General features: G+C 38.0%; 6 protein-coding genes across 6 annotated transcripts; 2 read left to right on the top strand and 4 right to left on the bottom strand.

Annotated features, from left to right (window-relative positions):
• Positions 1–296: 296 nt before the first annotated feature.
• Positions 297–2,686, bottom strand: GCK72_017849 (uncharacterized protein; the record flags this gene model as incomplete). Its single annotated transcript, XM_053732281.1, has 8 exons — positions 297–940; positions 990–1,219; positions 1,269–1,448; positions 1,499–1,763; positions 1,812–1,984; positions 2,037–2,213; positions 2,261–2,466; positions 2,519–2,686. The coding sequence occupies 8 exons, from the start codon at positions 2,684–2,686 to the stop codon at positions 297–299; spliced, it is 2,043 nt and encodes a 680-aa protein (XP_053581194.1).
• A 3,807-nt stretch (positions 2,687–6,493) lies between these two features.
• On the top strand, positions 6,494–9,109 carry GCK72_017848 (uncharacterized protein; the record flags this gene model as incomplete). The annotated part of the gene is made up of 10 exons (XM_003112605.2): positions 6,494–6,584; positions 7,028–7,154; positions 7,232–7,720; positions 7,791–7,860; positions 7,929–8,008; positions 8,054–8,144; positions 8,191–8,465; positions 8,513–8,663; positions 8,750–8,849; positions 8,901–9,109. The coding sequence occupies 10 exons, from the start codon at positions 6,494–6,496 to the stop codon at positions 9,107–9,109; spliced, it is 1,683 nt and encodes a 560-aa protein (XP_003112653.2).
• Positions 9,110–9,507: 398 nt separating this feature from the next.
• Positions 9,508–10,470, top strand: GCK72_017847 (uncharacterized protein; the record flags this gene model as incomplete). The annotated part of the gene is made up of 4 exons (XM_003112547.2): positions 9,508–9,628; positions 9,679–9,775; positions 10,001–10,106; positions 10,204–10,470. The coding sequence occupies 4 exons, from the start codon at positions 9,508–9,510 to the stop codon at positions 10,468–10,470; spliced, it is 591 nt and encodes a 196-aa protein (XP_003112595.2).
• A 189-nt stretch (positions 10,471–10,659) lies between these two features.
• On the bottom strand, positions 10,660–11,917 carry GCK72_017846 (uncharacterized protein; the record flags this gene model as incomplete). Its single annotated transcript, XM_003112496.2, has 3 exons — positions 10,660–11,051; positions 11,098–11,668; positions 11,717–11,917. 3 exons carry the CDS (start codon positions 11,915–11,917, stop codon positions 10,660–10,662), a joined length of 1,164 nt encoding a protein of 387 aa, XP_003112544.2.
• Positions 11,918–14,050: 2,133 nt separating this feature from the next.
• Positions 14,051–18,327, bottom strand: GCK72_017845 (uncharacterized protein; the record flags this gene model as incomplete). The annotated part of the gene is made up of 16 exons (XM_053732280.1): positions 14,051–14,428; positions 14,474–14,731; positions 14,937–15,095; positions 15,143–15,212; positions 15,291–15,505; positions 15,555–15,708; positions 15,755–15,925; positions 15,974–16,062; positions 16,109–16,358; positions 16,406–16,630; positions 16,676–16,915; positions 16,963–17,270; positions 17,322–17,458; positions 17,507–17,696; positions 17,749–17,841; positions 18,106–18,327. The coding sequence occupies 16 exons, from the start codon at positions 18,325–18,327 to the stop codon at positions 14,051–14,053; spliced, it is 3,159 nt and encodes a 1,052-aa protein (XP_053581193.1).
• A 5,445-nt stretch (positions 18,328–23,772) lies between these two features.
• Positions 23,773–26,548, bottom strand: GCK72_017844 (uncharacterized protein; the record flags this gene model as incomplete). Its single annotated transcript, XM_053732279.1, has 12 exons — positions 23,773–23,886; positions 23,938–24,015; positions 24,065–24,153; positions 24,201–24,355; positions 24,410–24,490; positions 24,570–24,685; positions 24,742–24,903; positions 24,950–25,087; positions 25,133–25,240; positions 25,287–25,400; positions 25,512–25,661; positions 26,480–26,548. The coding sequence occupies 12 exons, from the start codon at positions 26,546–26,548 to the stop codon at positions 23,773–23,775; spliced, it is 1,374 nt and encodes a 457-aa protein (XP_053581192.1).
• Between the last annotated feature and the right edge of the window lie 308 nt (positions 26,549–26,856).

Raw genomic sequence — 26,856 nt, 5'->3', positions numbered from 1 at the left:
TGTTGGCATTTCAACAAACTGATAATCGATACTGTCACGTGGATTGTGTGGGCGTTCATTTGCGAAAAAAACTGGAACTGAAGCATTTACTGATCGTTGTTCTAGGTGATGTCATCTGAAGAAACATTCACCGATCACTCGACAATTAGAACCCCTGTAATGCTTCACCATTAAATAAAGTTTGAGTGATATTTTTCCAAAGTGAAATGCATTTTTACAAGAAAATGCTTTATATTTTACAGAAAATGATAAGTAGTTGTAAAAAAATAAAAATGCAATACACTTGGTAACATTATTCAAATTTTGTACATGTCGTCTGAACGCGTCAACGGTAGAACCTCCTGTCCTGACGATTCATACTCTCCAGATCCTTCTCCTGATGATTCAGAATACCCTTCTCCGCTTGTTTCCTCTCCAGAAGCTTCAGAATAATTATCAGTCTGACGACGTCCTGACGATTCGAATGCCGCATCGAACTTTTCTCCTGATGAATCTGTTTCTCCTGAATACCCTTCACCTGACGCCTCATTGTCAGTCAATAAATCGTCACCAGATGCTTCTCTCGTTGATCCTGAAGACTCGTAGTCTCCCGAAGCTTCTCCTGACGATCCTGAATAATCTTCCTCTGAAGATCCTTCGCCAGACGCTTCGGTGAAGTTTCCGCTCGCTGTATCATCCAAAGACACTTCTCCAGAAGATTCGGGAGTAGTTTTCGCTACGTATTCGTCTTTGATAGTCGTTGTTTCGTAAGTTGCATTGCTAACAGTCTTCTCAGTCGTTGTTTCGTAAGTTACATTGCTAACAGTTTTCGCAGTCGTTGTCTCTACAGTTTTATTGACGACGGATTCTACCTTTTCAGGTTCGGCAGACGTTGCTTCCGCATTCTTTTTATCAGAAATGCTCACAGGCTTCGTTTCGTTTTTGCTATACATTTCGAGAACTGAAAAAACTATATTGTCCAAATATCCAACGATTTTTTATGAACTCACTCAGCTGATCCAGTGTCTTTACACTCACATCCAAGGGAGAGTCAATCGATTTCAATTCCGGAAGAGCTCGTGGCAGTGGAACACCGTTCTCATCAAGTGGAACCAAATTGGAAAGCAACTCGTCTTGTGTCGTTCTGTCTCGAATTTCTTTCGCCATCTTTTCGGCATACATTCGCTTCAGCTCCTCGTCCATGGTAGAGTCAATTCTATGCTTTTTCAGGTCAGCGTTACTGAAAAAGTAAAATCAGTCAACTGTTGCTACAAATCATAATAGCTTACTTGTGAAGATAATTACACTGCTCTGGCATGAAAGATCCGAGCACGGGACGAAGAATTGACAACTTATTCTGACTAGCAGCTATCGGGCGAACAAAAACTTCCGAAAGAAGTGTGCCGGCGGATCCTTCACATCGGGTATTGAACTTCGAACGAATACAATCAAGCATACAATCGCCGATTCTATAGAACAAAACAATAAATAAACAATTGAGGAGTATGGCCAGTCTGACCTGCACAAATCATTGGTGAACTGTCGAAAGTTCTCGAAACCTTGCTGAGCATCTTGTGCGCTAGGTGGTCGTTGTGCAAGGATATCAGCCCATCCAGTTGGTGCTCCACCAGCTGCCCCATTTTGCAAGAAACCAAGTGGGTTAGGGTTGGTGCCTGTTGCCGCTCCGACGATGCCGCTCACACCTTGTTGAATGGTATCTGCCATGGCCGTTCTCATCATCCAATTCATGAACAGATTCTTCGTTTGACATTGAGCGTCACACTCTGAAAATATGCAAAAATACAATGGAAACTTTTGTGTATCGCCTTTACCTGATTGCACGAGTCCCGCCTCATCGTCGATACACTTTATGGTTGCATTGAAAGCAAGCTCCTGCTCAACGCACATGTAGTGGAGGCCACTTGTCATCACCTCGAACATTCCGCGGTCGTCTTTGTCGCATCTGATATCTTCGTTGACGCATGCACTGGCATTCAGGTATTTACTGGAAGACAACAATAATTAGAAGTCCGATCAAAGAATAGTTTCAAGCTCACTCGCAAATTTGATGATATCGCTCAACGTGGCTCATGTCTTTAAGCACTATTCCCAATGCTTCTCGCAAATCACTCGAACAGTCACGTGGACAGTCTCCCATTTCATCGAAATTGATAATAAAGTTCCCATCGTGATGATTGATGCTGTCACTAATGAAGTTCTTCGGCGCGTTTTCTCTGAAAATATACAAATTGTTGCTTTATTCAGGTTTATGTTATCATACGGAGAGAATTCATCTAATGGAGAGGATGGAACGTCTTGAACACGGAGCATCGAAGGATCGAGTTCCTCTTCACCAGTGTCTGTACTCGTCTTGTTTTCATACTCATCTGTCGCCCCCAGAGACGTTTCGATAATCTCTGTTGAGTTGGCTGTCGAGTTGTCTGTCGAGTTGTCTGTCGAGTTTCCTGACTCCGGAGGTATGGGTGCCTGAAAATTACTAAAAATGTATAATTGGTAATTGCAATTTGCCATTTTTTACCGATTTTAAAGTGAAATCAGTTTCGTTTGGCCACCATGGCAAAAACGACCGCAGGTAAGCATTCGCGGTTTCTGGCGAGACTGTGGAAAAGGGTGGGAGGGTCGGGAAGGGGTTAGAGTGCACAACAGGCAGAAAAATGATCAGAATGAGTAAATTAACAGAATGCATCAGTGAGATTAATTTTATGAACACTTGAAAGTGTGAGCGAATGAGTTACGGAAGGGGAAAGAAGAGAGGTGAAAATTGCACAAGCGGCAACACCCATTACTGTAGCTTTAAAGGCGCATGGAGTAATGCTTTGCGCAGGCTCTTGATTGGACAGAATAAAATTGTAATTTTACTATTTCACTGTTGAATTTTGATGAATTGAGGTACTTTGAAGATTTAAAGATACATTTACGAGCATAATTAATCAGATTTTCACATTGAACAATAAATTTTTATGTAACCTGAAAAAATTGGTTTGATAAAGCAAGCAAAACCATTTCTACACAAATTCGGGGCTCGTTTCACGAAATGGTAAAGCTGTAACCATAAATATATATGACAGACACAAGTAGTTTCAGAAAAGTGATGCAAACATGGATCATCTTAATTTCAAACTCGATTACGTTTTAATTATTATTTTCGTTATTGGAATAGATCAGTAAAACGAAATCTTCTAGTGGTATACTGTAGGCTTCAGACATAAACAAGTTTGAGATGAATTCTAAATTTACGATTCAGTTGAGAATTATATAGCTGAATTTCACTTCAGGTGCTTGATAAATCTTCAGATTCTCAATGCTCAACAACCGTAAAATCGCCATCTGCTCCTCGTTTACAATGATGATTCATTCAAACACTTTTTTTCATTTATCGAAAAAAGATTTATTGCATGTTCAGCTCAATTCTCTATTTACAACGTTGTAAAAAGAGGCTCCAAATGTTTCTGCGGCTTTGCACCAATAAAAAATAAATTTGACAACACGCTGTCATCCGCTCATCAAAAGAGCAGCAGCTGTTCGTGATTTGATGAATGAGAAGCATAAAGAAGAAAGAAGGAAAGGAAGTAGAACAGTGTAAAAGTATGTCGTTTCGAGTCGGCAAAAAGGTTTTCCATTAAATTAATTTTAAATTAGTTTATGGAAGGACGGATTGTCACTGACACATTAAGAAGACAGGTGAATAAAAAAGCTTTGATGTTTCATATTCCGTTCGTGTACTTTTGAATTGTGAGTTTCTTACTATACCCCCTCTTCGACAGATATTGTAACAAACCCCTTGTGAAATGTAGCAACTTGTAACAAGTACCGCATTCCGTTAATCTTCTACCACAAAACTATAGAGAAGAGGTATCAGTACAACATCGGATTACTCCCCCTCTCATTCTCTTTTTAACCCCGGTTTGTTGCCCCCGCTTAGAAGAGGTGCTGGGGTGCAATAAACAGCAAATCCATTTGGCCAGATGTGTTATCCTCTTCTCATCGACGTCCATTCTTTTCAATCATCGAAAGCTTCTGCCCCTCCTCTTCTTTTAAAATTGCTCTTTTTCTATTGTGAACGAGATGAGCAGCACGGATTGTGCATCTTTTGCATACGACCACTTTACACGCAACAAACAGAAAATTCAACTGTTTTCTTTTAAGAAAAAGCATCTAATCTAATCTCTGATTTTTAAGAATTCGAATGTTTTTAAATAAAAATCTGGAACATTGTGTTCAGAAGATCATTCTGGTTTGTTTTCTATCTAGCTGATTGGAACTTTAGGGAATCCCTTCACCAAAGAAATCCCATATTGAATTGCAACTCAGATTCATTGCACCCTCTAATCAAGGAACATCATTAGCACGTTCCCCCTAATTGAATTTATCAATATTATTCCATCTTATTTCTCTATTTGTATACATATAAAAGTGTCAGGAAACTTGGCCTTCTTTGCCTCTCCGAGAGGAGGTCGCTTCTATTTTCCTTTTTTTAACGATCCTATTTTATGTATTGCTTTTTTGCCTCGTCACCATGCGCTCCAAAAGAAAATATGATAGCTTTTCGTTCTCCAGCATGTTTAGTTTTTATATGTATACGTGGCTGATATTTCTCGGCTCCCGAAATATATACATTTCCATTTCTCAGACATAAATTTCTTCTTTATTTTTCTTTTTGTTCCCTCCAAAAAGAAATTTTTGTTATGTTCGGTTTCACTTTCAAGTACCACTTTCCCTTCTTCTGCCTTGCCTCGTTTCTATCTTTCCAGGTGAAGCCTTACCACTTTTTTCATATCAAAAACTTTTTTTTGTCCAATATAAAACTAACTTTTAGAAGACTTTAAGAATCGTTACCAAGTTTTTTGATAATCTTTTGAGCTCTCTTTTTGGGTGGTCTCTCATAATGTTCAACGATCAAAGAAGCTTTTCAAAGATTCGATTACACTTTCTATGCAAAGTGCATACTAATCCGGAAAAAGGGATTTCCGGAGGAAAAAACGGAGTATGAACTTAAGGAATCACACTTTTATTGATAAGTAGAGAGGTTGTTTTGGTTTGATAAAATTCTAGAATTCTTTGAAAATCGGTTGTTTTTAAAAGCGTGTCATGGTTACAGAATTGATAATGGGGGATGTGATGCTTATAATAGTAAATGGTTTGAATCAAGATGTAGTTGATGAATTTCTCGTCTGAGTTTTCTTTAGAAAGTTATGGTTCAAGTTTTGGAAGTTGCAGTTAGACAGCATTGAATTGAAATCGTACTAAACCTGAAATTCTGAAACCATAGGACTCATGGGAACTATTCAAAATTGGAATTCTATCAAAGCTTCAAAGAAAAACCAAGCCCGATATCTCCATCATTCCACTACCTACACGGATTTTCATAAAATTTTGGGGCATGTTTTGCTCCACCCAACTCTCTAACATCAACCTCTTCTACCTTAATTGCAGGACACCCAACTCATTGAAACAATCCTTTGCACTATACACTTTCCTTATCAGTGACTTAGTCATTTTGCACTACATTTACATTTAGTTATCATTCTACTGCCACGTTCCATTCTCTCTCTTTCATTTCTCCCTAACTACATATATGTAAATTAAAATACATATTCAATGGAACCAACACTAAAAAGTGAAAAATGAGCCAGTTTGACACGAGGCAATGTATCATCATAAAGTCATATTCTGTCCTTAGTTTTCCATCTTCTTCCAATTTGTTCCTCCCACCATCTCTTCCACTTTTCTCTCAAAAATATTAGCGATTGTCTGCGTCTCCTCGTGTCCTGTCGCCCCTATCGATTCAGATTTTCGAGCAACGAAAGAAGGGGACGGAGAAATTGAAGAGAGAAAAGAGAAAGTGAAGGGAGTGTGTGAAGAAGTGGAGGGCTCAACAGAGAAGCTAACGGCCCCCGGGTTTCATTCATTACTTATTCAGAGAGGAGGGTCCTTCCAACAACTACTCAACACATGTCTTCCGTTTAGCTTTTCATCTTGTCAATTTGTTTTTCTTTTTGTCTTTACATGTTTTAATCGTAGCTTTTAATATTAGAATAATTTTAAGTTAAACATAAAATTCTGACAGTGAGCACTATGTTGCTCTTATTATATCTCAACGGATTAATTGTTTATCACTTTTAAACCGGTAATTTGATATCAGTAACTCATAAACTGACGAGTCCAAGGTGTCATCCACTCCCCTCTTCCTTCTTCTTCTTCCTTCTTCTCGTCACTGGTCAGACTCCATTTTTCAAAGAATTCTGGGAAGCCCCTCTCGCCCCAAACTCCGCCTTTTTCCTTATCCCTTTCTTTTTCAAAACTCTTTTTCTAATCTTTATTCATAAAAGTCGCCCACATAAGAAGAACTCACGCTACATCAATTATTCTCATTGTCTTTCTCTTTTGGACCTGTAATAACATGTTAGTTTTTGTTGAGAGAATGAATGACTTCGCACCCTCCCATTCTCTATAATAAGCTTTATTTTTTAGGAGCTTCCCTGCCCGCTCCGAAATGTTCAAATGCATTGCGGCAGTGGGAACAGTAGTATGGATGACTATGTTTTTATTCCTATATCTACAATTATCAAATAATCAATCTTCAGGTAAGAAAGTTTTATTTTAAATATGTCTGGTGTGCAGATTCATACAATTCATCCAATTTTGTGAAAAAAAGTGTAGAAAGCAAGCCTAGAATTTCATTTTTGTAGTTGAGAACATTTCTATATCTCTTCTAGTTTCAGCGATATGAATCTTTGAAGTCGTGTTGCCAAAATAAATGAGAAAGAGGCGAAGTAAGGCATTCTAGCAGCCTCTTCACAGAGTTTAGAGCGCTTCATATTTCAAAAACTGTAATCTTCAAAAAAGATGAAAACAGCAAAAATAAAATGTTACATTTGGTTCAAATCCCATACGACTCTGTGACACTCTCTTCAATTTTGAGAATTTTCCTCCAAAAACCCATCATTGTTGTTTGCCATTGCCTGTATCTCATGACAGAAAAACTTAATTAAATCTTATTTTTCCTTATTCCTAATGAATTTTTCAGGCGGTGATTCAATTCGGGCGTGGAGACAGACAAAAGAAGCCATCGATAAGCTTCAAGAACAAAATGAAAAACTGAAAAGTATAATGGAAAATGAGAGAAGAGAGAGAAATGATCAACACAGAAAAATGTGAGTTCTTTTATTTTTTAAAATTTCATTTTTTGAACTATGTCTCAAAAAGCTGTGTCAATATAGACGGTTTTTAGTCTGGAACAGTCTCATCAAGTGCCTGCAAACCCAGAGAGTCAGTCGATACCAAAACCAGAGCCAGTCAAAGAATTGGTCGCTAAACCAAATAAATTGGGCACCATAGAGCAAGAAGTTCAGAAGAGAATGTTGGATGATCGAATCAGAGAAATGTTTTATCTCGTTCACAGTCAATCCATCGAGAATTCAACGAAGGCACTGATAGAGAATCAGATGATTTCACTGATGGCACTATCTGCAAAACTTGAAAAACTCGAGGGATCAGAAGAAGAACGGATGAGCCAAAGATCCGAGATAACCGACAGAATACTGAAATCAATCGAGAGATTACAAAATCCACAATCATGTGGAGATGTGAACACATTAGTGTGTAATTTGGATAAGGAATGTGGTTTCGGATGTCAACTTCATCATGTTACCTATTGTGCAATCACTGCGTTCGCCACAAAAAGGATGATGATTCTGAAGAGAGATGGATCTTCCTGGAAGTGAGTTTTCCATTTTCCAATATCTAAATCTCGCAGATACTCCGCAAATCCCAAACCGCTCTATTTCCAGATACTCATCTCGTGGATGGACTTCTGTCTTCGAACCAATTTCAAAATGCTCGTTTGATGATGCAGTTGGGGTATGTGTTATTGCTGGTCCCCTGGGAAATTTGGAGAGAAAACTCACAAAACACAACTTTTTTTGCAGAAAGCCGAAATGAAACCGTTTGCTGACCCGTCACCTGAAAGAGTGGTTTCATTGGGAATTGTGGACTCCTTGCTTACAAAGTGAGGATAAATGAGAATAAACAAGACTGAATAAACAGTTTACAGACCAGCATTCCTCCCTCAGGCAGTTCCAGAACAACTTCTCTCGACTTTATCCTCTCTTCACTCACATCCACCTGCCTTCTTTGTTGGAACGGTAAATTTAAAAAAAAATTTCCAGTTCTCCAATTCCAATATTTCAGTTCATCTCATACTTAATGAGATTCAATGCTGAAACCAAAGAGAAACTAGAAGCTGCTCTCAAAGCGATCCCATTCAGCGAGGGACCAGTTGTTGGACTTCAAATCCGAAGAACTGATAAAGTGGGAACTGAAGCAGCATTCCACGCACTCAAAGAATATATGGAATGGGCGGAAATCTGGTTCAAAGTTGAAGAGAGACAACAGGGAAAACCATTGAAACGAATGATTTTTATTGCCTCAGATGATCCGACTGTGGTTCCAGAAGCTCAGAATAAGTAAGTTAGGCAGAAAAAGAACTTAATGGGCACAGTTGAACTTTCAGCTATCCGGAATATAAAGTGTATGGAAGTACTGAAATTGCAAAAACTGCTCAATTGAACAACAGATATACAGATGCATCATTAATGGGAGTTATCACGGATATCTATATTCTGAGCAAAGTTGATTATTTGGTCTGCACTTTTTCCAGTCAGGTGAGTTTCAAGTCAATTTAAAGGAAGTTGAAAAATGAAAAAAAAACTTCAAAAGCATGAAACTTTTGTTTATTCGCAAGTTATAGGTTTGCCGAATGGGTTATGAGCTACGTCAACCATCAGGAGCCGATGACGGATCTAAATTCCATTCACTTGATGATATTTACTATTTTGGAGGCCAACAAGGTAACTATTAATCTGAAAATAGTTTTCCACTCTCATCCACCTATATTTCAGCTCACGAAGTAGTTGTTATCGAAGACCATGTGGCATTGAACAACAAAGAAATTGATCTGAAAGTTGGTGATAAAGTTGGAATTGCTGGAAACCATTGGGATGGATATTCGAAAGGAACGAATAGACGAACGTACAAAGAAGGAGTGTTCCCATCTTATAAAGTGGCCAATGATTGGAGGCAATTCAATTTCGAAGCTCTTCTAGATTAGATTAATTTTAGTTATTTTTCTTAGTTTTGATTGTAGGTATTACTATAATATTTTGCTATTTCTTAATTTCATTCCGGGTTTTAATTTGACACCATTGTTATCCATTTCATTGCGGTTTTCTTGGCACTTTTCTGTGATTTTTCTGTGAATGCCGTTATTTTTTTGTTATATTTTTGTTATATCATGTTTGATGATATTTGATGAAAATTGTTGAAATGGGTGAGACGATCTTCTAACATCCTCTCCTCTGAATAAATGGTGAGATGTTTTTCTAGATAAAGTGAAATTTTGGTGGAAGTAGACATCTACATAATATGTACACAAAAACCCGTTTTTCAAAAGAAACACATGTCTAAACTTTGGTTCGTATAAAAGGAGAAATCAGGGTTTAAGAATGAATGCTTCGATTGGGAGGAACCATGAAACTTCTTCTGATTCTGGCCAGTTCAGCGGCTGTTTTGGTGGCTGGTCAACTAGAAGAAACACAGAAACCTGACGACTTTTTGTGGAATCGATGGGGTGAGTTTTCATTTTTTGGGAGTTTTCATAAATACATTTTCTGTGGTCAGAGCCAAGAACAATCGACTGTGTGAGCAGCGGAAAGAAGGATGATTGTGTTCTTCTCGCTCCAAACTCCAGAATTCCATTCGACATCACCAAGTTCAAGTAAGATTCAAATTTGGAAATATGTGAAGTTTTGTATGGGAAAAATAAGATTCAACAGAAATGTTATGATATTCACATATAGTTTATAAAATAGTCTGAAAAATTTCAAATGGAATTGAAAAAAAAAGAAGTTTTTGAAACTTCTGGTCTGAAAAGGATTAGCGAAGTTTGAAAGATATTAAATACGGTAGTTACTGTAACCCTACAATAATTGTCTATCTCCAGATGCCGTCGTGAGCCAATGCCACAAACCAACTGGAACACTTTGGCAGTCAACTCCACTACTCGATTGGCATGCCCATTGAACTGCCCTGTCAATTTTGATCTCTCTGTAAGCAGTTCAAACTCTTATCACTCTCTTTCTCCAACCGACACCAAGCAAATATTGCCTACTAACTAAACATCTAGAATTCCTTTCCAATTTCCAGGTTCTCCAAAAACGTCCATATGTGAACAAGAACTGTCAAAAGTATTACACTTATGGGAAGTATTGGGATGTTGCTGCCAATGACTGGTACATCTGGCAAACTGAGCCATGTGTTGCTGCAATTTCCACTCACTGCCGTTTCAATGATGTTCCAATCACTTACAATCCAACAAAAGCAACTGGAAAGAACGTGGAAGAAGTGAAATTGGGAGGAGAAATTCTTCAAACGAAGCAGAGCGAACAGAGAAAGAAGGTGGTCGTTGCGTAATTGTTATCTCTTATCATTTCTTTTTGATAATTTATTTCAGTCATACTTTATTATTATTGTTGAAACTGTTCATACATTAAATAAATAAATATAATATACAATATTAAAAGTCACTCGTGGAAAAATGGAAGATCGGGGTCAAGTACGGTAGATAAGTTGTAAAAACAAAGATTTGTAAAAGAATATGAATCACTCCGTAACGGTTACATTATGTGGATGAGCTGTCTCCACAGTCTGTTTCTGAGTATTTTTCACAAAGAAGATGGTGTAGAGAAGAGGAATGATGGCGAGTTGAGACAGAAATTGAATCCATTGGACTGGTGTTCTTCGCTTCTTATTCTTCACCAACACTGCTGGAGTCAAGGATGGTCCAGGGCTCAAACGATAGAGGCCAGCCAGGATCCAGTCTTGAAGAGCTGTTGGGAAGACACTCAATGGGATGAACATGAAGATAGCATCCCATCCCGGACAGTAGCGGAGACGTGGCCACCAGGAGAAGAGAGCATGAGAGTAACAGTCAACCACCCATCCGATGTTTGGATTAGCAACGACATTAACACCAGATTCCCAGGCAGTTTCGACTGAAATATCTTCTTTCAGAATGGGGAATTGAAAAACTTATCTTACAATTTCTTCTGTAATCCTCTCCATATTCCTCTTTAGTCTCTGCTGACAAGTTATTCCAAATTCTTTGAATTCTCATTCTCTGTGCATCCTGATTCAATAATTCCGTCTTGAAACATCCTGGCTCCAAAATATGAACTGACACTCCATACTGTCTCATCTCCAATCTCAAACAGTCCATATACGCCTCCACAGCAAACTTCGCAGTGACATATGGAGCCACGTATAAGCCATGAAGTCTACCAGCAGTTGACCCCATCGTGACAACTCTTCCTCTACTTTTCTTAACCAAAGGAACGAATGCATGACACATTCTAACAGCTCCAAGCGTGTTAACATTCAGAGAAGTTGAGTATTCATCTACACTACACCAATCATCGGGCCCATGGATTGAGAAGATTCCTGCATTATTCACAAGTCCCCACAGTTTCGCTTTTTGCTCATCGAGAACTTTCACAACGAATTGTTTAGCTGCATCCACACTGGCTTGATTGGTAACATCCAATTGGATAGTGTACAAATGTCCCTTTGCTCCTTTTATGAGGTTCCACTCGTTTTGAAGACTGGAGATTCCCTAAAATTATAGAGTTTCCGTGATAGAGATTCCTCAGAAATAACCTACTTGTTGTGTGAAACATGCAGCAAATACATTTACACGCTTATCAAGAAGCTGTATTGCGAGACGACGTCCAAAACCGCTGTCACAACCGGTTATCAACACATACTTGCCGCTTGATTCCACGTAGAAGTTTTCCAGGACGAAACGACGCAAAAGGAAGTAAAGTAGGCATAAAAGTGGTGGTATGTAAATCAGTTCTAGCATTCTGTAATGGAAAATATACTGTAGGAGATGCTGAAGTAAGAAAAAGAGAAGATGATAAAAGAGAAGTTGAGAGAAAGTGCAGAACATCGTTCTCCGAAAGTGGAGAAATGAAAATTTTGAGAGAAAAGACCTTGTGCCATCAATCAAATCTCATGATTGTGGTAGGTAAGTTGAGTGAAGGCAGTGATCTGGCATTGAAATAAAATTAGAAAAATGATAAATGGGTTATGGGATTGGCTACTTGATGTGGGTTTGGTCTTGAGGTTAACCGAAGGTTCTGGAATTCATGTGACTTATAGAAGGTCTAGATCTTTTAGATCTACACTCTCAAAATACTTCCAGAATAGCTAAAGGAAGCCTAAAAGTTGAACTGTTGAACTGAAAGTGCTCGGTGACCTTTCTTTTTCCAATCCCTCCTTTTTATAGAAGAATCCCCGCAGTGGGCTCCGCCCCAATAAGAATGAAACAGTAAGTCTTCCCCAAACTTGCGATCAAGCATGACGTTTGCACAAATCACGACGGAATTCTGAACAGAGTCACGCTCTGACTTCCCTGCTCTCTCATGCTCTCTCGCTCTTATCTGGTAGTCTAGGAGCAAACAAAGGGCGAGTCATCGCCATTGGAGAAGGGAGGTCAAAAAAGAGAAAAGTGTGAAAGAAGAAGTCGTTTAAAAATGTTGTTTAGTTAATGGATGCAGACGAGAGGATCGAAAGAATACATCCTCCTTTTCGAAGAAAGTTTTCTAAAATCGGGTCAAGTGAAAGTTTAGTAAATAACCTTGTAGACACCTGTGGGGCGAGAAAAGAACAAAATTGGAAGATTCGATATCTAGATGAGATTTGAGTTTTGAAAAAGAAGATGGAACAAAAAAGATTTGAAAAAGAAAAATCATATGAAATTCACCTGAGAAAAGTGTATTCTTGTGTTATGTTTGTCTCGAGTCTAGTGTCCACTTCGTCCATCACTGGAAGCTATTATATAATTGAACGGTAATTATTTCTGGATTGAAGAATTGACGAAAAGAGAGACCGCGAAAAGATCGTACATTCCGAGATGAAACCTCGAGAAGAAAAGAGACAGAAGAGAAGAAGGCAGTGTCCTTATCCATAAAGCAAGTATTCGCATAGAGACTGGATAATTGGTGTACGATCTCACACGTTATATATTTTTCGTCTTGTATCCTATTCTTTATACACTTGAATAATCGTTCAAAACAGTTTCAGGTTATAGGGGAAAACGTTCCTAAAAAATTGTTCTTCGTCCGAAATATATTGGACTCCTTATAAAGTGACGAGAGGCAAAATGAGACTCTTCTATTTGCCCTTTTGTATCTCCGAAATTTCTTCTCGGCTACCGTTCAATCGGCGTGAACATAGAGAGACTCTCGATTCCTCTCGATTCGATGCGGTATTTAATCGTCGAGACAATATTTATTGTAGGTGGCAAAATATACAAACAAGAGTGCAAAAATAAAGTAAACGAATGAAACAGGATAGTTGAAAAGTTATAAAGTACTATGACAGGTATTGTCTTTATTGTTGTTGTTATTGTGGTTTTGTTGTGGTTCACCGGACACTGAGGAGTTCCGTTTGGAGTCAACTTCGATCAGGAACGTTTCCATTGGTTCCTGGAATAAAGTATGATAATTTGGCTGAAATTTCAGAGACTCAAAGTTCAATTTGAAAATTGTTTAGTGTAGAGTTTGATCAGATTCCGTAAAAATTCATAAAAGTTCAGGAGATTTCGGAGCAGTGAGCTTATATAAAAGCTTGATAGTTTCCCAACAACGACTTAGAACTATCTCTTCTCTCAACTAACCTCCCATCTTTTCTTCCGATTTCATAAGGAATCGTTACCAGTTCTGATTCAGATCAGCACCCCAACGTGTATCAAGTCTACTGAGTCTAGTCACGATTTCCAAAACTTTGCCACAAAATGTATGACCTCTAGTAGTAAGTAAAACTATCCAACTACCACCCGTACAGCAAAAAAAATTCGCAACAACTAGTTTCCTTTCTAACCTTCATCATCTATCATAAAAGTGATCTATCAAGTAAATTGGGGTCACCTCCTCCCGATTAGCTATGCCCTTTTTAAATTAAAACGATTTCTCGAAACAGTCAAACGAAAGAATCAAACCTTGACTCCCTTGACACGAATCTTTCCTCGACTTTGAACTCGATATCCACCCGCTTGAAGGATCAATCCCATATCAGTTGTAGCGTGAATCTTTCTCGGTTCTCCATGAGTGTCCATACGACTTGCAAGGTTCACAGTGTTCCCCCAAATGTCGTATTGAGGTTTTTGTGCCCCAATGACACCGGCTACCAGTGGACCAACACTCATTCCGATTCGAAGTTCAAAGTTTTGGAATGAATCTCTGTTGAGTGCATCGAGAATTTGTGACATTGCCAGAGCGAATTCAATCATTAGGTTGGCATTTCGGAATGCCAAGTTGCCACGGCGAAGATTGTTGTTAAACTTTCCATGGTTTTGCTTCTCCAGATAGATCTGAAAAATAAATAAATTATTCATTAGCATTAAATAAATACTAACCAGTTCATCATCCTCACAATCAGTTTCAGATTCATTCAATCCAGCAGCTGCCATATAAGTACTTCCAACTGTCTTTATCTTTTCCACACTCGAAAATTTGGGTTTCGACAGCAACTTATCGAATTCACACACAATTTCATTAAGGAGTCTCAGACATTCCAGTTTTCTATTCGTATCCCACTCGCTCCAGAAATCTTTGAAGTTTGGAATCGAAGCAAACATCACACATACGTTATCATGTTGACGTGCATACAACTCCTGAAGAATGTTCTCTTTATCGACTTTCTAGATGACTATGACTAAAGTGTATGTGATACATATAATTTATATATAATAATGATTTCATAACTTTTATTTTCTGCAAATTCCAATTGATCAGACTATTTACATTATGACACATTTTGATTTTTCTTTCTCTCTCATTTCGTTTATTTGTTATCAACAAAAGAACTAAAAAACTCACGTTGACCGCTCGATCGGGAGATAAGAATTTAGCCGCAACACTTGAAGGTAAGATATTTTCAATGAGGATTTTATTGATGTCTTGCATAGTTTCAACGTCTCTTTCCTCGTTCTGGAAGGACACGTGGCAAGCACTCTCTCGTTTCCGCTCGTAGTTGGTCTAGAGATAATAGAGATTTGCATGTTGGAATAATTGTGAAAACTTACAATCCAGTCAATGAAAAAGAGAAGGACAACTAGAAGAGATAAACTTATTGAGACTATTGACAAGTGATATCTGGAAAAATATTTATGTAAGACGGGGTCCCGAACTCATTACGACGTAGTCAAATTTTAATATAACCCTGTCTCTTACCCCATATATCCAACATAAACTTCTGCACCATACGCTGGGAAGATTGAGAGAAGAACTTGGAAGATCACAAAATCAGCAAAGAATAAAAAGCATCGATGAGAATACGGTAGACGATAAAGGATAAAGACTGAAACGAGATGGCTGACACAACTTGGAAGGAATATCAGAGAGTTGAACGCCATTACTCCATCCAGTTTTGACTTTTTGATTATTATCTGGAATTGAAAAAAATTGAATTATCTATACTACCAAATTATTTCTTACATGTGGTCCAATCGGAATACAAGAAGATAGAATAAATGCAACCATTGTTATCAGTGGTCCGGCATAAGAACAAACTTTTCCTAGAAGTGCAAGCATTGCCAATCCTATTATAGTGAAGAATTGTTGGAGAGATATTTGTTGGAGAACATCCGATCTGAAACTATTATTTGAGGAAAGAAAGTCAAATGGGGGGTACTCACGGGCAGTAGAGTGAGCAAAGGAGCATGTTAGCGAGAGCTGATGGGATACAGACAATCATGAGAAGAACACAATCCGATAGGTTACAAGTGATAGACTTCCGGCTGAATGGCCATAGAAGTTTTGGAGATGCAGGGATTGTTGGTAACTCGCAGTTGAACATTGAGTTGATACTGAAACTTGGAAACATTTAGGGAAGCTCTGAAAGTTTGGAGACATACTTGTTGAATGAAAAGTTGGTAAGATTGTTCTCAATCAACGTCATTGATGGAATAGTGTTGATATAGGTGGGACGACGAGCGATTTCGTCCTGAAAGTTATGATAAAACTGTGGATTTTGATAGTCGTTTACATACCGTGATCAGAGCTGGATCATGAGAAGTCGAAAACTTCTTCTTTGTAAAGTTGGCAAATGGTGTTTCTGCTCCCCAGAACTCCACCATTTTGGACACTTTTGCTTTCATACTAACTCTGGATTGAAGGGCAGGACTAGTTGATAAACGACTGCTCCGGTATATTGAAGCAGTTCTCTCAATTGCTGATGTTTTATCCGGAAGAATATGATAAGTTTGCTGGCCATAAGACATCACATGTGGATCATCAGCGCTGAAAATTATTTGTTATTCCAAACTGTCTATACAGTAGCGACTTGCATTGTATCTACGAAACAGTACTCCCCTAGAAGTCTATCTTTCGTAGACTTTGTGATATGAACAGCTCCCGGAACCCCTGCCGATTCCATGTGATTCGCCAGAGTGACATCATCACTCCAAATGTCAAACTGCCACTTTCTGAGACCCATAATTCCACAGAGAACCGAGCCAGTGTGAACGCCAATTCTCATGTTGACATCTACTCCAGTTGCGAGGCGGACTTGTCTGAAACTGATTTATGAAAACGGGACAATAACAAGAGAGGTCTACTTGATAGTATTGATCATTTCGAGTCCCATTACAACACACATATCAGCATGATTGGGTCGGTTAACAGGCATTCCAGATACACAATAGTAACAGTCTCCAAGGAATTTTATGCGCATACATTGAAGACGTTGTGCATCTCGATCGAACTTTGAGTACAACTCGTTGAGAGTTCGGACTAAATCTCTAGCTGTTAGCTGAGCAGCTAACACAGTGAAGTTCACGATGTCAGCAAACAGAATACTGAAAATGGAGATGAAGACTGTAGATAATTATCTTTGATTTCATACCTAACATTATCGTGAACTTGAACATGTAGATCATGAAACAACTTATGATTTTTTGAATTAGCCTTTCCTGTTCCTGTTCCAGTACTACTTGATTGTATAATACTTTTGCTCACTTGATCCGCTAGATATGCAGGAATAACCGAAAGGAGAAGCTGTTCTTGTCTATCTTTTAACGTTTCCAACTCAGTTCTTCTATAAACTGCTTCAGTGAGCTTCTTTGCAATCTCTGCTCGATTTCCAGCTTCATTCGAATCAGCTATAACCCCCACTATCGCAATAACTCCTTGATGTAGAAACAGGGATAGGCACTAAAAAACAAAGGAGAAAACATATTTTGACACGATCTAATTGTTGCTCACCGAGCACATAAAAAGAGAATTGACATTGAGAGCATCCCAATTGATTGCCACAATCAACAGGAAATTGGCAACGATCCAACTGACGGCGACGATGAAAAAGATGCGACGATGACGGGGAAGAATGAAGAATTGAATTACTGTAAAAATGTGTTGTTATTTTTTGGTCTGAAAGATCAAACAGGTACCTGAAGCTATACAAAGACTTGTGTAGAGTGCAGAATGGTCGTGTTCATTGGTATGAATCCGTTCTCGACTCACAAAAATCACAACAGGAAGATGGAGAATCCACGAGAACGCGGGAAGTAGAACACATAGAGAAAGGGATACCAGAACGAGGCCCATGCCTTCTTTCTGGAAAACAATACCGTTGTTTTTCTAAATATAATTTGGAAAGAATTACATGAGGATCGTGGAAAAGTTGACTCACCGGCTGGCGGATTCTGATTGCAAAACACGTGAGGATGAGATATGCAATGAAGAATATTGAAGCATAGAAACAGAATGGAGACCATTTTTTGACCTGAAAATGGTTTGAACTCTTCATTATTATACAATAGTATTTTTAGATATGGGGAACGTAGATAAGCCAGACATCCTACCTTCTCTGCACTGTCTCCTAGAAAACTCTCTTCTTCTCAAAGTTACAACTTTCTGATTCCTATATCTCAAAATTTTGAAATTCTATAAAAAAGGTTTCAGTTATAAAAATGAATATCCCACTCAATTCAAACGTTTTTCAAACTACCAGACAATCTGTTTCCCCATGGTTGTCTTCTTGACTCACACTCTCATGATTCTCTTTCGATTGTGGCCGATCATCTGCTTCTAACATCAATACTGCATAGACTTCCGAGAAATAATATTCAATGAAAATCTGTGCAGCAGCATACAACAAAAGCCATAAATGAATCGTGTGGAGCCTGGCCTTGTCCAGTGAACGCCAATGTTTCACAAGGACTGAACGGATTTCTGCTCGCGTCGTCGACATCTCCATAACTGTCGACATTGCAAGCCTGAAATAGTATTGAATCGGTGATTTTCGCGAAGCAAAATAGTATCTATGTATACATTAACTAGGATATAAATTGACGTAAATAATTTGGAAAATCAGAAGTTCTGAACTTTTAAGAACGAACATGAAACAGGTGAAACATGTCTATTTGGGTAATGGACTGCGTTATTCAATGGCTAGTAGTTGAAATTTTGTTTTTGCTGTTGCTGTTGCTGTTGCTATTCGTGTAAAATGTCACTTTAGAATTACATCAGTATAACTCAATCTAGAATTATTTTCAAATGTAATGTTGACGAAGTTGCTAGAAAAAGAAAATGAACATAGCATCTAACTAATTTATATCAAAAACGCTATTTTCACACCGAATACCTAATCCTGATTGTTTTAATCCCAAACATCACCGTCAGAACCACGATAAAAAACAAGAGAAAAAAGAGAAAAAGGTACCTCCTCCTCATTCTTTTCATTGTGCTCCGTTTTCTGAGCCCATGCGTAGTTTTCAACATGACTAGAACTTTTTCAGCCGGAATATATATTTAGTCTTTCAGAATAAAAGGGTTGAGAGGGAGAGAAGTAAGCGAAGAAGAAAGCTTGCTGTGTCTCCTTCCAAAAAATAATGAAAACGTCTTCATCATCTTCCTAACTTTTGTGTGTGCACATGTCTCATTTCTATGACAAAACAAACAGCCTCCGGGGTTCCTCGAGATATCGAAATGGATGAGAAAGTTTTTGGAATTGAAACCGAAACCAAGAGAAGGAATATATGGATATACTAAGAAGAAGAAGATGACCATGGCTGAGATCTTCAAACGGAAAAGAGCATAAAAAAAGGAAAGCATGATGAGAGAGATATAGGATTAACATATTTGACCTGATGCGGTTAAAGATAAAAAAGAAGAAAGAAGAACACTTCATATGACAACAAGGAGAAGAAAAAAGTGACAATTGAATTGAATTTCAATAGGGAAGAAGAGAAGAAAAATGGAGCTGTGGAATAACTCTGAAGTATAAAGAAAGTAAAGGAAACGAACACGGATGGGACAGGGCTCTCTTTGTCAATTCTGACTTGTTTTTCGAGATTTTTTGTTGTGAAATGTTCTGAGTCTTTTGGAAAATCTTGTATATTCTTGAATATGAATGGCTTGTTTGGGGGAAGAAGTTCATTCATTGTCTGATTCTTTGAGTAAGGGCGTCAGGAAAGGTCTAAACAATTTAGAGAGAGGGTGAGGGAATATGAAGCTGTGGGTCAGAAAACTGTAAGTTTTCTCATTTTTGGAAGGAAAGTTTACATATTCGGGAAGGTTTTACTGTGAGATCTTTCCTAGATGGTTCTGTGAGTAGTCATCAGTTGCCGTTCCCAATTTTCAAAATTATTTCGAGAATTCTGAGTTTATGACCTAGAAATCTCATATATTTTTGTACCATACTTCCTCAGCAGTTTCTCAACAACAGATTCAATCATCAAGATTTTCACTGACAGAACATGCTACCGAACACTGACAGAACATGCTACCAAACTTTCTTCCAACCATCCGATGTGCACACCTTGAAATACATAAGGATTACCCGTTTCTTCAGAAGAACCCGGAACCTAATTGACACTTATCAAAAAACACGAGTACTCAAATATAAAACCGACTAGACGAGACACCAGAAATACCCTCTTATTTTTAGAAAGAAGTGGAGATGTTCTGAAGGCACTTTTAGGGAAATTATATTTTTCTTGTGGACCCCGAATAGGGGCATAAAACAAAGGGAGAATATCCAAAATCTCCATATTCATCTATCAAAAAAAGAAGGGTCGAGAGCCGGCCCCCGTCATTCACACATATTCTTTCTCTTGTTAGTTTTCGGCCAGTCTCTCCGAATAGATTCATAGAGGAAGAATGGAATTCATAACTTTCAGATTCATGAATATTTTACAAGTTTCTTGTCGAAATTCGGGAAGAAAACAAAAATGATTCAGGGAGCGGAGAACATTAGGGGTCGGCAATGATGCGTTTTTTGCGTCAAGAGCTCTTCAGGTCAGAATTTTATGCATATCAATCAGCATACATCATCGAGGAATTTGAAGAAAAAGAAGATGAGTTGAAGGTGGATATAGATTTTTGAAGAATTGACTTATAAAGGTTGCGAGCTCTGGTTTTTCTGAAATCAAAGGCTTCTTCTGAAATTGGAAATGCGTCATTTCAGACTGAAAAAGGAATATGATTTACGTTTTGTTTGTAATTAACCAGAATGATCATCGATCTTCAAAATTCGAAGCCTTTTGCAGTCTCAAGATGGTCAGGAAAAATTTGAAAATCCTTTTGCAGAGAGTTTGGATGTTTTGGAAAAGGAAAATAAAACAAAGCTCTACACTTTTTCGTTATTTACGAAAAGTTTCCCATTTCCTGAATTCCCCCGTTTTTGCAGATGAAAAATTATCCCCTCGAGTCTGATTCAGAAGTCATAAGTTCATTTTATCGTGTTTTTCGAGAAGTGGAAGGGGACCTGTCATTCATCTTTTTACCCATATGGGGTGACAAAAACAGATATTTGAGATAAACTTGATAGATCTAGAAGAGACGCTGAAAATCATGTGTTTCACAGTTCTAGGAAAGTGGAAAGATTTTTGTCAACGAAGGATTAAACTGAACACTTTTTCCTAATAAGGGATCCTCTGATACTGAATTAACATCAACAAAAGCTAACTGTAAGATTGAAGAAGCGTCTTTAAAATTCCATGAATCCGATTTCAAAATCTGAATAGGAGACGTCTGATTCACTGGAATTCTAATGAAAATGTCGAATTTTAAGCCGAAATCGTCATTATTTGTAAGCTCTTCGTTTTTGGCTTGAAATTTTGATGGTTTTGACATTTGGCGGGACATTTCAGTGGGTTATGTGTCCAGTAAGTCGAACACGGCTTTTTATGTTTTCAGATATGTTTTTTTTTAAGAAAACAGACAGTCTCGCTTTTTCGGGTTCTAAACTTAGAGCTACCAAAAAGTAATAAACTAAAAAAATTAAGATCTAGGTTTGTTCCATATCACTACGAAACGTTTGGAACGGTAGGACAGTCTAGTCTGTGGCACTGCTCACTTGTCGGAGAACAGAGTACGACTACCGTAACCCATTTTCATTATTTGGAGCTCAAAAACCAATTTCTACAAAAGTCATTCTCGATACAAATAGAAATAAAAATCCTGGGAACCTTTGGAATAAAAAAGCAAAGCAAAAGCCAAAAGTGGTCGCGAGAAATTCGAGAAACATGAGACATTTGTGGTCCGTCCTTCCAAAAACGGATGGATTGAGTGCCAAAATCGGATGAAAAAGGAAAAAATGAAAGAAAAGAAGGAGGGGGATGGGTGGGATAGGGAAGAAGGAGTCTGGAATGATGATTGACGTTTCTTTTTCTCAAATTTATCCCGTCCGTTTTATCTCAACGTTTCAATTGATGGATGATGTGACATTGGGTTCAGAAGATGACGGAGGAAATTAGTATGGGAATTAGATGGAGGGTGCACTTTTCAATTTCTAAATTATGTATTGTCTTGACAGGTCTGGATGGCAAATAATTCTGAAAAGATCACAGAATGTGTGTTGCTCCTTCTCGATCCGTCTCAATACGTTCACAGCTCAATAGAGCGGACGTGCATACTTCAAGAATCCGTCGTTATCCATATATGTTTTGTTTCTTATTCATGCATACATAACAATGGAATTCTAGAGAAAAAAAGAATAATTTCAATTAAATATGAGATGACATGACAGAAATAAGGAGAAGAGATTGAGTTGAGCGAAGGGGCAACACTGTTTTTTGGGAACATATCCCAGTTGCCAGTTTTTGAATATGTTATAGAAAAAATCTAGCTCTACACTTTGGTAGTTTACAACTTTTTTGTACACCCACTTCCTACGGAGATTAAGCTCATAGAAACCATGAAGAACGACCGAATGAGTAATTATGAGCTGCTATAACTTCTTCGGGAGGGCCTGTACAAAAACGTTGATAACTAGAAAAACATTGCTTTAGACTTTTTCTATAAAAACTCAGAAAGTGGAGCCTTTCCTGGCTCCGTGGCACTGGTTTAAAGTTTGCATGTCCCTACTCTCATTGCACGAAACGTTCAGAAAAGTACTGTAACTTGTTGAACAGCGCGACGCGTTTTACACACCTTCCGAACTTCCAGGGTGTGGTTGTAAAAGTAGCGTTGTTACAATAAATATCAACATCTTCCCTTATCCAACTACTTTCCAGAAATTGCACATAAATTAACTAAACCAAAAAAACACAATTACACAGATCAAGCGCGCTGGGTTCTATCTGTATGAGAATCTTCCTGAATCTCACATTAATTAACAACACCAAAAACATTCTTATTTTCTCATTTCCTCGAACGATTTATGATGCTTTTAGAGACTCCATAGAATGAGGTCAAAGTGTGCAGAGAAAATAAAAGAGAAAAATAATCTGGAAGACGTCGGAAGAATGAGCGAAGAGTGATGAAGATGTTTGCATTTCTTCCTTTTTCTCTATTGAATACCTAATCAAACGAGTGAAATAGGGTATGAGGGATGATGCTCTTTTCAAATTTTCAGTAAAAAAAGAAGAATTTCCAATTTTCAAGTCGAAAAATGAGGAGAAGAATGATGCGAGAAGATGGAAAGAGAGCCATTGTTCGATCATTCACAAAGAAAGAAAACGAAACACGAGCCAATCTTCTGCCGTCTTTTCTCTAATTTTTGTGCTCCTGATGACAGCCAATTTGTAAGAAATGGTGTGAAGAGGAGACGCCGCGAATTCTTCTTTTTCAGATCTTCGATTTGCAAGATTGAGAGTTGTAAAGACTGTAAAGGAAACTATTGTGTGTTGTTTGTCCTTCCGTTCTAATTCTGGAACTTTACTAATTCTGATGTTGCTCCGCCCCCGGAAGAGAACTTCACTCTGAAAGTTTCCAATTCTTGAAAACAATGAAGCTGTTCCCCCTTGAAAATAGATATAAAATGATTTGGAAGACAATCATATTATTTATTGACGATGGATTTCGAGAGTCCGGCGGAGGAAACAAACACAACCAAAAAGAACAATGTGTATAAAGTTGAGAAATTGGAGATTCGAGCAGAAGCTGGTGGATAGAAAAAAAAGATGGTCACAATTGTTGTCGATCGAGATAAGATTTGTGAAGAGAAGACGCGGTGAAATTTCCTTTTTTCAGATCATCGATTTGCAAGTTTCAGAGTAGTGAAAACTGTTATGAAAGCAAAAGAAGTTGTAATGTTTGCCCTTCTGTAATTATTCTGGAACTAATTCTAATGCTGATGTTGCTCAGCCTCCAGAAGAGAACTTCACTCTGAAAAAAAAGTTATACTGAAAATAAAGCTGTAAACCATTCATTTTGAAAAAAAAAGATATGACAAAATTTGGAAGATAATTATAATATTATTTACTGCTAGTTACTCCTCGGAATGGGTGCGTGGTGTCGAATTACGGTGTCGGATAGATGGTGATCGTGGCATGAAAGATTGGAATGAATCTCGAAGTTCGTCGATTTCCGGAGACGTTAGGCCCTAAAAAGTTGATTCAGTGGCATGCAGAATTGGGAAAAAAGAATGATTTACCTCAAGAAAATCTAAATCATGTGGTCGCGATGTGCCTACGGTTCTTCCGATTAACACGTCAGCCAGATCGAAACATAACTGAAAATAGAAACAGGAATTATAAGAATTGATGCGAAATTAGACTAACACTCTGAAAACTATCATCATCTAAAGACGCCTCCTCTTCAATAATTCGAATTACTGATTGCTCGTTTGCAGATTCGAAGAAACGAATTGCTGAAATTGTTCAGTTTCAATCAGAAAAAAGGAAACGAAAAACATACTATAGGAAGTTAAATTTCCGGCGAGCTCATTTGCAGCTGGATTGAAGTTCGATGGCGGTTTAGCACCAATCATATTCATTCGTGGGAATACGTAGCAAGTGACCAGTTGTGGGCGTTCTCCACGTCGATCTTCTTCCTTTTCAGCTCCTGTTGTTCTGAAAATAATCAGTTTTTTTGAAAACGAGTTCTGAGAGTAATTAAAATGATACCTGATCGGTTGTGCTCTGGCAAGGAACAAATTGTGTGCTTGATTCGTTTCAGTCAAGTGTTCGACACATTTATAGATATTCCTGGAATAATATTCTTAGTTATTTTTAGAATTCTTATTTTTTCTCAAAGCATGAAAACAATAAAGTAAGATGTTATTACATTTTGAACTGCTCATAGTTTTCAATGCAGTCGAGTTGAAAAACGATAGCCGGGCAAATCCAACAGGGTGGTCGAATGACAAATACTCCCGGCACATCGTGAAGAGGTTCACATTTCTGAAAAAAAAACATGGAGTAAACAAATGTTTTTAGAAGGAAGAAGAAGTACAAACCCTATTAATGAGATCGGAATCATATGGCCAATACATTGCATGAAGATGTAAGTGATTAACAGACGCTTGTCCGAGTAAACTATTGAAAAGGATGTGGAACATATCGTCGTCCACGAGAAGCATCAAGTCTACAGCGATTCGAACTGCTTGGAGAGTCAATACCTGGGAAAGAGAATGGTTTCAATACTACAATACACTAATTTATTACCTGTGGATTACACTTATTGACTGATGGCACAATCAAAGAGTGATCTCTTTCCAATGGCGACGCATTCACAGCTACCAAGTGACGGTCCAGCGGATCGTTGCTGATTGGATCAGAATCACATTTTAGGTAGAATAGAATCTGGGAAACGGAAGTTGCAATATAAAAAATGGAGACCAGACGTACCTCATTATCATGCAACTTGGTGAAATTAAATCTCAAGTGGTTGAAGGGTTCTTTGATGTTTTTGAAGTGCATCGGCTTCCTTCGTAAATCGCCTCTTTCGATGTTTAACTGGAAAGTTTCGAGTTTTCATTGAACATAGTTTTGGTAAACAAACCTGCATCGATAAATCATATTTTCCATCGAGACATTTGTACATGCAATTTAGTGAATAGTTGAATGCATTGTATTGTTTTGCGTTCTCCCATCGTTCGTGTAGAAGGTGTTTGAGCTGTAAAACTTCAGTTAAATTTTAAATTATGCATCTTATTTGGCGACAAGATTATTGTTATACTGTCCACGATTTATTCCCTCCCGAGAACAATACAAACATCTGTCTTACCTGTTTCTTCTCTTCATCATCGTTATGCGAATTTCCATTCTGATAACTCTCCTCTTCCTTCTGATGAGATCTCAAATCCAAAATGAAATCACTGGGTGAATAATTGAAGTATGGCGCGGAAGAAGCTGATGGTGAGTATTCGGAGGGTAGCTGAAAATTTGAGTTCACCATTTTCTGAAGTGGGTTTCTGACTTTTCGCTAACTTCAAAAGTGTTCGAGACTGAATGCTGGTGCTTTCAAGAGTGTCGAAGAGCAGAAATAATCCTGGTAATCTCTTTCCTTTTCTCTTCTTTTTTTCCTTGTTTATTTGACGGCTTCAACACTTTTTGTATATAAATTTCAAGTTTCTAATGAGAATTCGATTAACCAAAACGGATGAATTTCAATTCGAAAAACTTAAAAATTCCCGAATTCTCGTCGTCGCCAGCCAATTCAATTTCCAATTCCATAAAAATGGTGGAACATGTGGACAAGAGCTCGTAAAGTACAAATTGGTTGTCGATTTCGGTTTTGTGTTAGGACACACAATTTTTTAGTTAGAAGAAATGACAAAGTGGATGGCGAAAGAAAGAAAAACGAGAAGAATTGAATTGCTTTTGGTGTGTATGCGATGCGAATAAGCTAAAAGAAGTTGTTGGAAGAAAGGAGAAGAAGAAGCCAGAGAGAATGACGAGGAGTGATAAACGAGCGTTTTCTGGGTTACCCAACCGGACAAAATATGAGAGAACTCGTGAAAAAATATTTGGTTAAGGAAAATTTGAACGTGTTTTTGCAGTTTTCAGACGAATTTCCCCAGAAAACAGAGTTTTGAGTGAATTTTTAGTAGGTAAAATTTGATCAACAAGATGGAATTCAGAAAAATACGACATCCAGGAATTTTTAAAACACATAAATTTTTGGAGAATCAGTCAAAGCTTTCAAAATTTCCATTTTCAAATATTGAAGACAAAGTGGGTTGATACTCTTACCTGTATTGAGGAGACTGATCTTTGCGTACGCGCATTGGCACCCAACATCACGATTTTCCGCATTGGCATCTTGTCGACGGGGCGGGGTCTTCTGGAATAAGAGAGTAGAGAGAATTAGAGAAGAAAACGAACAGAGTGAAAGAGAAAAGAGTTATACGCATGTGGGTGAGGAGCACAGATAGACAGATTTGACGAGCTGCCGAGCCAGCCGGATGGAAGAGAAGATGAAAAAGCACGGGTTATTCAGACGGGCACAAACATTTACATTTAGTTAGGTTAAAAGTATGGGTTACAAATAAATTAAACTGTTAGGAGTGACAAAGTTCGAAATCAAAACTCCAGCAGATTAATACCGTATACCTTCGTTATCAAGTTCA

The sequence above is a fragment of the Caenorhabditis remanei genome, chromosome V, assembly GCF_010183535.1.
Source record: "Caenorhabditis remanei strain PX506 chromosome V, whole genome shotgun sequence".
In the NCBI taxonomy this organism is placed as follows: domain Eukaryota; kingdom Metazoa; phylum Nematoda; class Chromadorea; order Rhabditida; family Rhabditidae; genus Caenorhabditis; species Caenorhabditis remanei.
Note: the sequence above shows the minus strand (reverse complement) of the source record. Positions and strands in the feature narration are given on the sequence as shown.